The sequence below is a fragment of the Salvelinus fontinalis genome, chromosome 1 (assembly GCF_029448725.1).
Source record: "Salvelinus fontinalis isolate EN_2023a chromosome 1, ASM2944872v1, whole genome shotgun sequence".
Lineage (NCBI taxonomy): Eukaryota > Metazoa > Chordata > Actinopteri > Salmoniformes > Salmonidae > Salvelinus > Salvelinus fontinalis.
In genome coordinates this window covers 74,980,263-74,992,596 of record NC_074665.1, presented here as the reverse complement: position 1 = coordinate 74,992,596, position 12,334 = coordinate 74,980,263, and the positions used below count along the sequence as shown (strand labels likewise).

The window sequence follows — 12,334 nt, the reverse complement described above, 5'->3', positions numbered from 1 at the left end:
TCTCCTTGAAGTGTTTTGATTAATCTTGTGGAACTACATGTTATCACTTCTAAATGTAATAATTCCTCAAATGTTTTACTATTTTTACATAATACAATGGAGTATGATGCTGTTTGCTTTGACAGCTGAACAGTTCAAAAGATATTCACAGTAAAAATGTACGGTCACAATCTCAGCAGCCCAGATCCAAATCACACGTGAGCCTCCAGCCACAGATGCTAGGAAACTTTCACAATAAACCACATTTTATTGACACCTAAAAGCATACAGTACATATATACATATTTTTATATATTATTTACAAAATAAAGATCATGGCTGTGCTACACATGTATAAAATATGCATGACATCTAAATAAATATGTACACAATGTGCAAAATGTATGTATGGCATAGAGAGGATGACAGAGACTTGGCAGACGTCTTACTAGTTGCAACAATTCAGACAAAGAACAACGGTTGAGTGCGAGACAGTACAGTACAGAAAACACAGAATTAGGTAGGCCCAAATCAATATTTGCTTGCAATGATCAACATGTTGATATGGCAAGTGCTGAAGATGAATCTGCTGTACTGTGACATCTCGTTATAAAGTACTGACAAAATAAAAAAATGCACCAACTGGTCAAAGGCACTGCATCTCAGTGCTAGAGGCGTCACTACAGACCCTGGTTCGTTCCCAGGCTGTGTCACAACCGGCCGTGATCGGGAGTCCCAAAGGGCGGCGCACAATTGGCCCAGCGTCATCTGGGTTAGGGGAGGGTTAGGCCGGTGGGGTAGGCCGTCATTGTAAGAATTTGTTAACTGACTTGCCTAGTTAAATTAAGGTTCAATAAAAAGAGTAAGGCCATGGCCTTATTGCTTCATTAACATTCTATTAAGACTAACCGACTGTACAGAGGTTTGACATGGTTCAGAATCAAAATGGTTTTGAATCCAACTGTCACATTTACAGCATACCTATGTACATTGTGTCCATTGCTGCACTTGGTCATATAATTCTGATATGGATGGTAAAAACAATATACAGTAATCTTCCTCTTGCGTATATACAGAAAAAAACAATGATTTTGTAACATTTTAGAAATACGATCATTTTTGTTGGTCAACAGTAGATATTAACTGATGTTTCACTGCCTTATTAGGCAACAATTTAAGAACAAATAATTCCTTACTAGCCCTAAACCACAGTTACAAACATTTGGTTCCCAATGGTCAGAGACCGTGTGTACAGTATTTGGCATTTTACCTGACGACAGGTTATTAGTAGTGTTTGACTTGTTGGATAAGAATGATTGTTCAAACAATGACAGAAAAATAAAATCCATGGTATTCTAAAGTGCTGTACAGTACGACCGTATTCATTCTATACAATATTGATCAGAATAATATTTGGGTTGAGAAACTGAATATTAGTAACTCGTTTGGCATGATATACCACGTAGAACTACACAACCCTAGTTTCAATGTATCATACATATAATCATCAGCTTCATGGTCAAATTCATCAACAAAATGGTAGCTATGCCAGAAGCTACGGTGTAGTCCCTTGTAGTTTACCCTGTATTATATGTGTATGTGTTACCCTGTATACTGGGCACACCACTGGGGGTGTCTGTGTGCGTTTTGACCATATAACCAAACAGGACAGATGGAACAGTCAGAGAAAAGCTGTTCTGTGAGCCAAACCTTTTAAAAACTCAGCCTGTAAAATGTGTTCACTTGGCAAAGATAGTGCTGTCTGATGAACGTCCAACTTCATAAAAATGAAGAGGACTCAAATGAGTTGCAGCCAACTCAGTGACAGAGACAAATATAGCCCGATATCAGACACTTATTAAAACGTGCATTCAAGAAGAAACTGACACACATGCAGACACACAGACATAAGGGACTCTTACTTACAGACAGACATGTAGGGCTGGGCGATATATCGAATTCATGTTTTTAACATTAATTTGAGGTAAATCAAGTTTTTTTCCCATTTTTATGAGCATTTATGTCCGCTTGCTCTCATGTTATCTTTTTGATCTCGCCTCGTTCGCTCCTTCCCATTTACACCAGAGATCTGTATATAATGACGAGATCATCATGTCTCCGCCCTAACATTGGGAGTCATTGTCGCAAAAGCGGGAAGGCAGGCGACATCCTCAGGTTCAAAATAAGCACATAGAAACGCATTGGGCTGATTTTGGATAGATTTTGGCAAGAGTGAAGCCTCTCGCTTCGCCTCTTTCTCCCAAGCACCTCCCCCCACCACTCACAACAACAAAGATGAGATATCACTTCTTCATCTCTGTCAAATGGTTTCAACTCGTTATTTGCATTAGAGATTTGGTACAACATAAATCGGTCATATGGACAACGAAACACACGGAGACACTATTTTACTGTAATAAAGAAGTTGTAAACCTTTCGAACTGTTTCAACTCTTCAAATTTCGTGCAAAGACACTACTAAAACGGATGTACCAATAAACATTCATTCTGGAAAATGAATGCTCAGTTTGTCGCACGCATTACGGTACCGCTAGCAGCATTTTAGTCAAATAAAGATTGCTATACTAGCTGTTTAGTCTGTGTTTTATAAATATGCAATACACATAAAACAATTATAGAAGGATTTGGCAACTCATTCTCATTCTGCGAAATAAGGTAGGCCACTTGATTTCAACATGTGAACAAAGTGGACAGACTAGCATGCTGTTCAAACAGCTGGAGACGGACAGAAGGTTATGTTCATAACAATTACAACTGTTTTGACTTGTTAGCTGAATTCAGAACTTGTCAAACTATAAGTAGATCTAAGTTGGCTAAACCTGAAATAGAAATATTAGCTGACTACTCACGAGCACGTGGGCTTGTGTTTGAGAGACTGTTTATGAGACCCGTGTTCATTTTCTATAATGCCTGCTACATGATTAGTGAACGTGCATTATGCATGGTTATGGTTAAATTTGTAACAAAAAGGGCATTTTTATAGACAGACCTGAAAGCCAGATCAGTGATAATTGCAATAAAAGCAAGTACAACTATTTTCATAAAATAATGTAAATATTAGTGGGTCTCATGTTTGTGGATAGCATATATTCAGCTTCTGTATAATTTACCAAGCTCTGAATTGATTAGACTATTGGTGACTGTTTTAAAAGTAGTGTATTTGACCTTTAATTGTACAACAAAGCTTAGAGAAAACAAAAAAAATGTGTTTTGATATATATTGGGAATTGCATAAGTTTGAAAAAAAAAGAAATGAGTTTTAGGCAGGGGTGCAACTTTCACTGGGGACGGGGGAGACATGTCTCCACCCCACATTCTGAAATTGCATTTTTGTCCCCCCGTTTTATCATTTCAATGTGATACAAAACAAGGCAATGGCATGCTTTAGGACCATGCGGTCGCCTCCGAGCGGTCGGGTAGGCTGGAGTGTTTATTTGACTGGATTAAAAAATGAAATAATAATAGTAATTATTATGTCCCCCCCACTTCTAAAACCAAAGTTGCGCCCCTGGTTTTTGGCCATTTCGCCCAGCTCTAGACACGTACATACTTTCTCACACAGAGACAGAACCACTGACACACAGACAAAGTGCAGAGAGTTGACAGACAGAATTCAGGACAGACAGAAAAGTATAACACCTCTGTTCTCCAGAGGTCATGCAGCCACATTAAAACATGTCAAACACTGAAGAATACAGTTAGCCTGAGTGCCAGTCTTTTTGTGCCATCATGCCACCTTCTTGTCACTCATTGCTATGCCAAACATATCTGGCTTGACAATGAGTAACAGAGTTGGCAAGAGCACAAACAGAGATGGAAGCAGGCTAGCATACAGTAAGTACACACATTAACCTGTATGTAGTGTACCTGTGTGATACCATATTTGGTCCCTCCCCACTGATACGTCAGTTGTCTTTCAGAAGATAAAGCTGCCAACAATGTAAAGTCTCCATTTACATTCAGACGGATCAACTTAGACTTGAACTGAAGGCGATAGACACTGAGATAACCAACAGGTGGATCAACATTGTTGCAATAAACCATTAAATCTACAAAATCATTATCTGTGATTCACATTTCCTTGTGAGATGAAGGAGGTGTAAGGCCCGCCTCCTTAGTGCATAGCTCATAGTGGGAGGAGACTACTCCTCCTTGTCCAATAGGAATGAGTCTGTTCTCGGCGTCAGTTCAGTTCATTACTTAAATAGTCCAACTGTCTCAACCAATACAATATGTATCAAAAGGGTCAGAAAACACAAATATAGGTATGTCGCAATAAAAGACCAGCCTTGTACTCTTGTCAGGTTTACATCTGTCAGTTATGCTGTCTGTTGTGGCTTGTGTACAACAGATCTGTAATAACCAAACAGCGTCCACAGAGAAATGGCTGTAGATGAAGACCCTGTCATACGACTGATGTGAAACGCATGCTCAGTTAACACATCCATGTGTTCACCGCAAGCCACGCTAACCACCGTACAGGCTGACTGTCAGGAGTTGTATGGTGAAAGCTTTGCACAACCCAATGAAAACTCCAGGAGGGCTGAGGGAACATCTAACCTTGTTCTGGTTGAAATATCCCCATCATTTACAGGATATTTCCATAATGTCTGCATCCTTGTTCATTTGGCTCTGGCCCCACTACTCTAATAAGCAACACCCAATGAATGCCCCAATCACCGGCTGGCCAATCCTAGGACATCCTAGGCAAAAAATAAACGAGACAATTTTGTGTTAAAAATAAAGTTTTAAAATGCACCAGGACTATAACCTGACTAACCAAGTCTGGATTTCTTATGTTGAGTGCCTCTATCCCTTTTCATTTCCTCAAACACTCCTCTCCTCCTCTTCTCTCGGTCCCTCCATCCTTTTCCTCCTTTCCCCTCCATCCTTGTCCTCATCCATCTCTCCATCAGTCCCAGTGCACCTGCAGGTCGTGTGTATCCAGGAAGTCTGAAGGAATCCCCAATGGTGTAAGCCCCCCTGCGGGGCCGGGCGGCATGGTTAGGTCCAGCCACTCCATGTTGTCCAGGGCTGTGTCAGATATGCCCATATTGAGGGAGGAGGGGAGAGACGTGGAGTCGCAGAAGGACAGCTCCGAGGTGTCCATGGGGGAGTAGGGTTGATCCAGAAGCTGGGACTGCAGCTCCTCGATCAGACCCAGGGTGCGGAGGTCCGTGGTTGGGGACGGATCGTTCAGGGTTCTCTCCAGGAAGGCCTCCAACTGCTTGTCTGAGGTCATGGAGGCCAGGCTTGGGAGATGGAGTGGGTCGACGGGCGAGATGGGAGGGGGAGCTACCTGGATCTGTGGAGGGGGCCTGGACAGGGCGGTGTTGACAGGGAGGGTAGTGATGTTGGCTGTGATAGGAACAGTCTTGGTGCCGAGAGACAGAAGGTCCGGCTGCTGGATGAAAGGAGTGATCTCTGGACGAAACAGAAGATGGGGAGAAATTAATCAGTTATATTAAAACACAGGCTTCTTCTTAATGTCAAATAAGAAAGTGCAGCCTTATTACTGTTTACAGAGATGAAAAGACCAGATAGTCATGACTAAGTCAGTCCCTTCAGGGTTAGGACAAGGAGCTAAAGGTGTAAACCTTTCCTGATGCTGTGAACTCTCACCTCCACTCTGAATCAGGATGTCAAATAGGTCGTCCATCTCCTGGCTGGTTGCCGTGGAAACCTGAGAAAGAGACAATAAGGTAAGGGGGTGGAGATGCATGACCAATAGCATTACAGTCTCTGAGGTGTGACCAATAGCAATACATTCCCTCAGGACTTCGGAGAGCACCTCATATATTTATGAATGTGTGTGTGTTATTGTATGAGTGCAGTGGTGGAAAAAGTACCCAAATATCATACTAAAGTAAAAGATACCTTAACAGAAAATGACTCAAGTAAAAGTGAAATTCACCCAGTAAAATACTAAACTCATCAAAAAAAGAAATGTCCCTTTTTCAGGACCCTGTCTTTCAAAGATAATTCGTAAAAATCCAAATAACTTCACAGATCTTCATTGTAAAGGGTTTAAACACTGTTTCCAATGCTTGTTCAATGAACCATAAACAATTAATGAACATGCACCTGTGGAACGGTCATTAAGACACTAACAGCATACAGACGGTAGGCAATTAAGGTCACAGTTATGAAAACTTAGTAAAAAGAAAGATGCCCAGGGTCCCTGCTCATCTGCGTGAACGTGCCTTAGGCATGTTGCAAGGAGGCATGAGGACTACAGATGTGGCCAGGGCAATAAATTGCAATGTCCGTGTGAGATCCCTAAGACAGCGCTACAGGGAGACAGGACGGACAGTGGCAGACCACGTGTAACAACACCTGCACAGGATCGGTACATCCGAACATCACAGGTACAGGATGGCAACAACAACTGCGTTACACCAGGAACGCACAATCCCTCCATCAGTGCTCAGACTGTCCGCAATAGGCTGAGCGAGGCTGGACTGAGGGCTTGTAGGCCTGTTGTAAGGCAGGTCCTCACCAGACATCACTGCCAACAACGTCGCCTATACAGCAGCCATACTGCTCGTTCCGTGCGTCATTTCCTGCAAGACAGTAATGTCAATGTTCTGCCATGGCCAGCGAAGAGCCTGGATCTCAATCCCATTGAGCACGTCTGGGACCTGTTGGATCGGAGGGTGAGGGCTAGGGCCATTCCCCCCAGAAATGTCCGGGAACTTGCAGGAAGAGTGGGGTAACATCTCACAGCAAGAACTGGCAAATATGGTGCAGTCCATGAGGAGGAGATGCACTGCAGTACTCGATGCAGCTGGTGGCCGAATTCCTCACAAAGTAAACCAGACGGCACCATTTTCTTTCTTTTTGTTTTTAGACAGGGGAACACTACAACACTCAGACATCATTTACAAACGCATGTGTGTTTAGTGAGTCCGCCAGATCTCTTGATAAGTCTGTGAATTGGACCATTTTCCTGTCCTTCTAAGCATTCAAAACGTAACGAGTACTTTTGGTTGTCAGGGAAAATGTATGGAGTAAAAAGTACAATATTTTCTCTAGGAAAGTAGTGAAGTAAAAGTTGTCAAAAATATAAATAGTAAAGTACAGATACCCCCAAAAACTACTTGAAAGTATTTTTACTTAAGTACTTTACACCACTGTTGAGTGTGTGAGTTCACCTGTGTGAGGTTGTTGGCCGGCTTCAGGTTGCGTGTCTGTATGACTGCATCCTCGTAGCGAGGGGGCTCCCTGGTCATGGGGGGCTGGGTCACGAGGGAGGAGGGTTGGAGGATGAAGGTGGGCTGGGATGGAGATGGAGAGGGGGACTGGAGGAAGAGAAGGAAGATAAAAACATTGAACAAACACAGCCTGCCTTGTCTATAACCACCACAGCCTGCCTTGTCTATAACCACCACAGCCTGCCTTGTCTATAACCACCACAGCCTGCCTTGTCTATAACCACCACAGCCTGCCTTGTCTATAACCACCACAGCCTGCCTTGTCTATAACCACCACAGCCTGCCTTGTCTATAACCACCACAGACTGCCTTGTCTATAACCACCACAGCCTGCCTTGTCTATAACCACCACAGACTGCCTTGTCTATAACCACCACAGCCTGCCTTGTCTATAACCACCACAGCCTGCCTTGTCTATAGCCACCACAGACTGCCTTGTCTATAGCCATCACAGACTGCCTTGTCTATAACCACCACAGACTGCCTTGTCTATAACCACCACAGACTGCCTTGTCTATAACCACCACAGACTGCCTTGTCTATAACCACCAAAGCCTGCCTTGTCTATAACCACCACAGCCTGCCTTGTCTATAACCACCACAGCCTGCCTTGTCTATAACCACCACAGCCTGCCTTGTCTATAGCCACCACAGCCTGCCTTGTCTATAGCCACCACAGCCTGCCTTGTCTATAGCCACCACAGCCTGCCTTGTCTATAACCACCACAGCCTGCCTTGTCTATAGCCACCACAGCCTGCCTTGTCTATAACCACCACAGCCTGCCTTGTCTATAACCACCACAGCCTGCCTTGTCTATAGCCACCACAGACTGCCTTGTCTATAACCATCACAGACTGCCTTGTCTATAACCACCACAGCCTGCCTTGTCTATAACCACCACAGACTGCCTTGTCTATAACCACCACAGCCTGCCTTGTCTATAGCCACCACAGCCTGCCTTGTCTATAGCCACCACAGCCTGCCTTGTCTATAACAACACAACCTACCTTGTCTATAGCCACCACAGCCTGCCTTGTCTATAGCCACCACAGCCTGCCTTGTCTATAGCCACCACAGCCTGCCTTGTCTATAACAACACAACCTACCTTGTCTATGACAACACAACCTACCTTGTCTATAACAACACAACCTACCTTGTCTATAACAACACAACCTACCTTGTCTATAACAACACAACCTACCTTGTCTATAACAACACAACCTACCTTGTCTATAACAACGACTCATATAACCAATGTAAGATTTAACAGTATTTGAGGGAGAAAGTGGAACTGGAAAGGTTGACGGTTTACAATGTGTATTTTGCATCACATTTAGCCTAGAGGATGATGTTTTCCTAATAATACACCTAAATGTACCTTGTTGACAGGCCCATTGGAGAGGGTGTGGTTGGGTGAAGCCCCCCGGGGAGAGAGCCTGTTATCTGGGGAGCTTCTCAGGAAACACTGGGGATGCATGTCAGGCCCTGTCTGGTTCTCCACCATCCCAGAGCCAGGGCCGTTGCACGCTGTGAAAGTCTGTAGAAGAGAGACACACAATAAGGGGTTAACCTTAACTTCATCACCAATTCTACTAGATCTCATTTCAAGCAGGTTTCAGATCCATATTTTCCAGGAACTGGTCCTGGTGTGGTATGACTTACCTGCAGCATGTGGTTATGATTAAGTATCTGCTGTTGAGTTGAGGCCTGCCGAGTCTCCATCTTGGTGGTGTGTACCTGGGGCACTGAGGCCTGGATCAGGCCTGGGGCTTGATTTGATATCGTAGCCTGGAGGACAGGCAGGAGGATCTGGGTAGTGCCATCCTGGGCTGCAAGCAGGGTCTGGGTGCCAGGCCGGCCTACAACCTGGTGGCTGATGAAGAACTGGGGCAGGGTGGGGGTGAGGTAGGGCTGGTGCGGGGGCTGGGAGTTGCAGAGCACATCCTCCAGCTTCACCACAGTGGGAAGAGAGTGAGGGTGAGTCTGGGGAGCCATGTTTGCAGTACCCATTGCTGAGCAGTTAGGGAGGACCCTGTCTTCCAGTTTGACCTTGTTGGAGGTCTGGATCACGGGGACAGAGTCTGTGGAGGGTCCCTGTAGAGGCTGGGTCTTCTCCACCTCCAGCTGCATCTTCAGCTCCTCCACCAGCCTCTGCTCCTGCTCCAGCTTCCTCATCAGCTCCTCGATCTGACGCTCCTTCTCATGGAGCCGCGAATCCTTCTCCTCCGGGACACCCGGCCTCAGGGGGGACATCCCCACGCCTGCACGACCGGGACTAACCCTCTGGGGGTCGCAAAATAGCTCGGACACCCCTCTGTTGTCTCTAACGGTGGAGAGGTCTGTGGGGATTGGGGATACTGGGGGTGTGGAGCTCATGCTCTCTGGTGCCAACTGATGGGCAGCTAGGAGAAGTGCGGGGGATGAGCTGACCTCCATGGGGACTGAGGATGGGAGGGTGTTCGGGCCAGGGGTCAGAGCTGGGGTGCTGGGGCTCTCCTGGTAAGGCTTCAGCCTCTCAATGAGATCAGTCTTGGTCCCTGACACAGGGAGACTTCGCAACTTCAGCTCCAGTTTCAACTCGGCCACCTTCATGTCCTCCAGGTTGGGGGACAGGTGGCCAGGCTTGCGGCTGGATATGCTGTTGGGGCGGACAGGGGTGGGAGGCGGGACAGTGACGGCAGGCGGCAGGGACACCACTATAGAGGTTGGCAGACCGTTCACAGCGCTGCTCTGACCCTCAGCTACAGGCCTGAAGGAAGAGAGGAAGCAAAACAAGGGGAAGGAGGGAGAGTAAAGATGGTGGAGTGAGAGATGACGAAGGAGGGAGAAGGGAAATGTGGGAGAGAGAGAGAGAGAAAGAGTGTTGGCAATATGAAGGGAACTACCTGGTGCCTCAGTACACAGTCAGTCAATGGAACAATGCAGAGTTCCAACAATAACTGACATACACAGTTCTAATGGGCCTTGGACTCCCACTAAGACAACATCCTGCAGGTTATTAATATCATTACAGAGGATTTGTTATTGGAAACTAGCTAATTGTCCATTTGCTATTTGGGACATTGGAAACATCAACAGCTGGGTTGCTTTTTAGGTACTTTCCAGCTAACATAATGTTCTCTTGTAAACCTTAGTTTGAACAACAGGTAGACGGATCCGGTCCATTTAAATAACATTTTCACTTGGTCTCCCATTGACAAAGTAGAACTTAGGATTTGCACCTAGGAGTGTCAGAAGTGATTATGAACATACTTTGTCCCTGAAATGATAGTAATATCCTACTTTAAGGGTGCTGGGAGGATGGTGTGGTAGTTATAGTGCTGCTGCTGCTGCTGCTGGTGGAGGATCTGCAGCTGGAGGAAGAGCTGCTGCTGGTGGAGGATCTTGGCGTAGGATGAGTCCATGGGGGCTTCGCTGGCCTCCTGTTTCTGGTCCTGGGGGACGTACTGGTGGTACTTTAACTTCTTGATCCGGGGCTTGGGCTCCTTGCCCTTCTTACTGCGATTCCTCTCCCCCGGCTGCCTGGGCTGGCTCTGCTGTGGGATGAGAAGAGGAGAAACGCCAAGATAAAGAAGATGCACATGCTTCAAAGCTACAAGTTCTTTATATAAAACATAATTGCATAACAATATGACACGAGATGCTCTCCACAAAATAAAATATAAAATACATTGACATAAAAACAACTGTCATCGAAAAAGGGATTTTGTTTTTGGGTTAAAAGTTATGTTTTTACCAGTGGGAACATTCCAGTTAAGAAGTGAAGAACTGAACCCTGGTAGACTACAGGGTCAGTCTGTACGCTCTAGGCAGAAAGGTCAGTTGGTGTCTTTTAGTGCAACTGATTGGCTGTGTGTTGAGACAACACACAGCCAACACACAGCCATTTCACAGGTTATAGTAGTTTGGTTAGTTTTAGACTTGTTTTAATGAACAGGGTCAACTCTGACAATATGTGTTTAGAAGTGACTCAAACACGGTATTTTTCAATAACTGGAAGATGATTGAATTCAGATTTGAGTACAGAAAGATTCAAAAAATGTAAAACACCTTTATTTATTCAGCGATTTGGATTCAATGCTAGTTCAAAGACTGAGCTTTTGTTTCAATGTGAACTTAGATTTTTGGAAAGTCTACTTCACTAAACAGTAGACAGAATAACGTGCCTGCTTACTTTCACTAGGGTGGGCCCTGGCTTTTGAGAAGAAACAGTGGTTATTGGCTGAGGTGCGGGAGCTGGGCGACTAACTGGTGGCTCATTGGTGGAGAGAGCTTTGAGGAAGTCTGCTGTTGCCTGGCTGACAACAGGGAAGGGCTGGGACAGAAAAAGAAGAGAGGAAAACATTAACATTCCAGTCATAACAGGTAAGCCTATGTTTCATGTTAATTTTATTTACCTCAATTCTTAATTATTACAATCCTTCAGGGGTAGACAAAGAACGAGGGGTATTATCATTATCGTTCTGCCCCTGAACAAGGCAGTTAACCCACTGTTCCTAGGCTGTCATTGAAAACAAGAATTTGTTCTTAACTGACTTGCCTAGTTAAATAAAGGTAAAATAAATAAAAATATATATAATTGGGACGGAAAGCTACCAGTAATTTACCAAAGTTACCGGAATATTCAGTAATTTATAATATTCATATTTTATAGCTGTGTCCATATTGTCCAGGCATTTCTAGTGGCTAGACCATATGGTTCAAGAGAAAATTTCCTAATTAATGAAAAAGCATCTAATCAAGAATGGCATTATTTTTCTATTAATTCTGCAATGTTTCAACTAACTTTTTTCACAACTGCTAGTTTGGCGCCAAAACATTTACAACAAAGACATATTGACAAAGTCAAATAAATAAGAGTATAAAAATTATAAAGGATGTTCTATGCTGAAACCCTCATATTAAAACACATTATTACATTTACATTTTAGTAATTGAGCAGACGCTCTTATCCAGAGCAACTTACAGTAGTGAGTGCATACATTTTCATACTGGTCCCCCATGGGAATCAAACCCAGAGTGTTGCCATGCTCTACCCACTGAGCTACACGGGACACCAATGGTATTGAATAAGTTACTGGTTTATATTTATGTTTTACAGCTTTGTCAGCATTTTTTT

The 12,334-nt window shown here is 44.3% G+C and overlaps 1 protein-coding gene across 1 annotated transcript in view; it reads right to left on the bottom strand.

Annotated features, from left to right (window-relative positions):
• Positions 1–227: 227 nt before the first annotated feature.
• Positions 228–12,334, bottom strand: part of LOC129861950 (myocardin-related transcription factor B-like) — a 54,983-nt gene continuing 42,876 nt past the window's right edge. The window contains exons 12-18 of the mRNA XM_055933181.1: positions 11,390–11,530; positions 10,498–10,751; positions 8,878–9,964; positions 8,594–8,752; positions 7,154–7,300; positions 5,622–5,682; positions 228–5,423 (exon numbers count right to left, since the gene is read on the bottom strand). Coding sequence (XP_055789156.1) covers positions 4,912–5,423; positions 5,622–5,682; positions 7,154–7,300; positions 8,594–8,752; positions 8,878–9,964; positions 10,498–10,751; positions 11,390–11,530 — 2,361 coding nt within the window. The 3' untranslated portion in view covers positions 228–4,911. The remainder of the gene's footprint in view (positions 5,424–5,621; positions 5,683–7,153; positions 7,301–8,593; positions 8,753–8,877; positions 9,965–10,497; positions 10,752–11,389; positions 11,531–12,334) is intronic.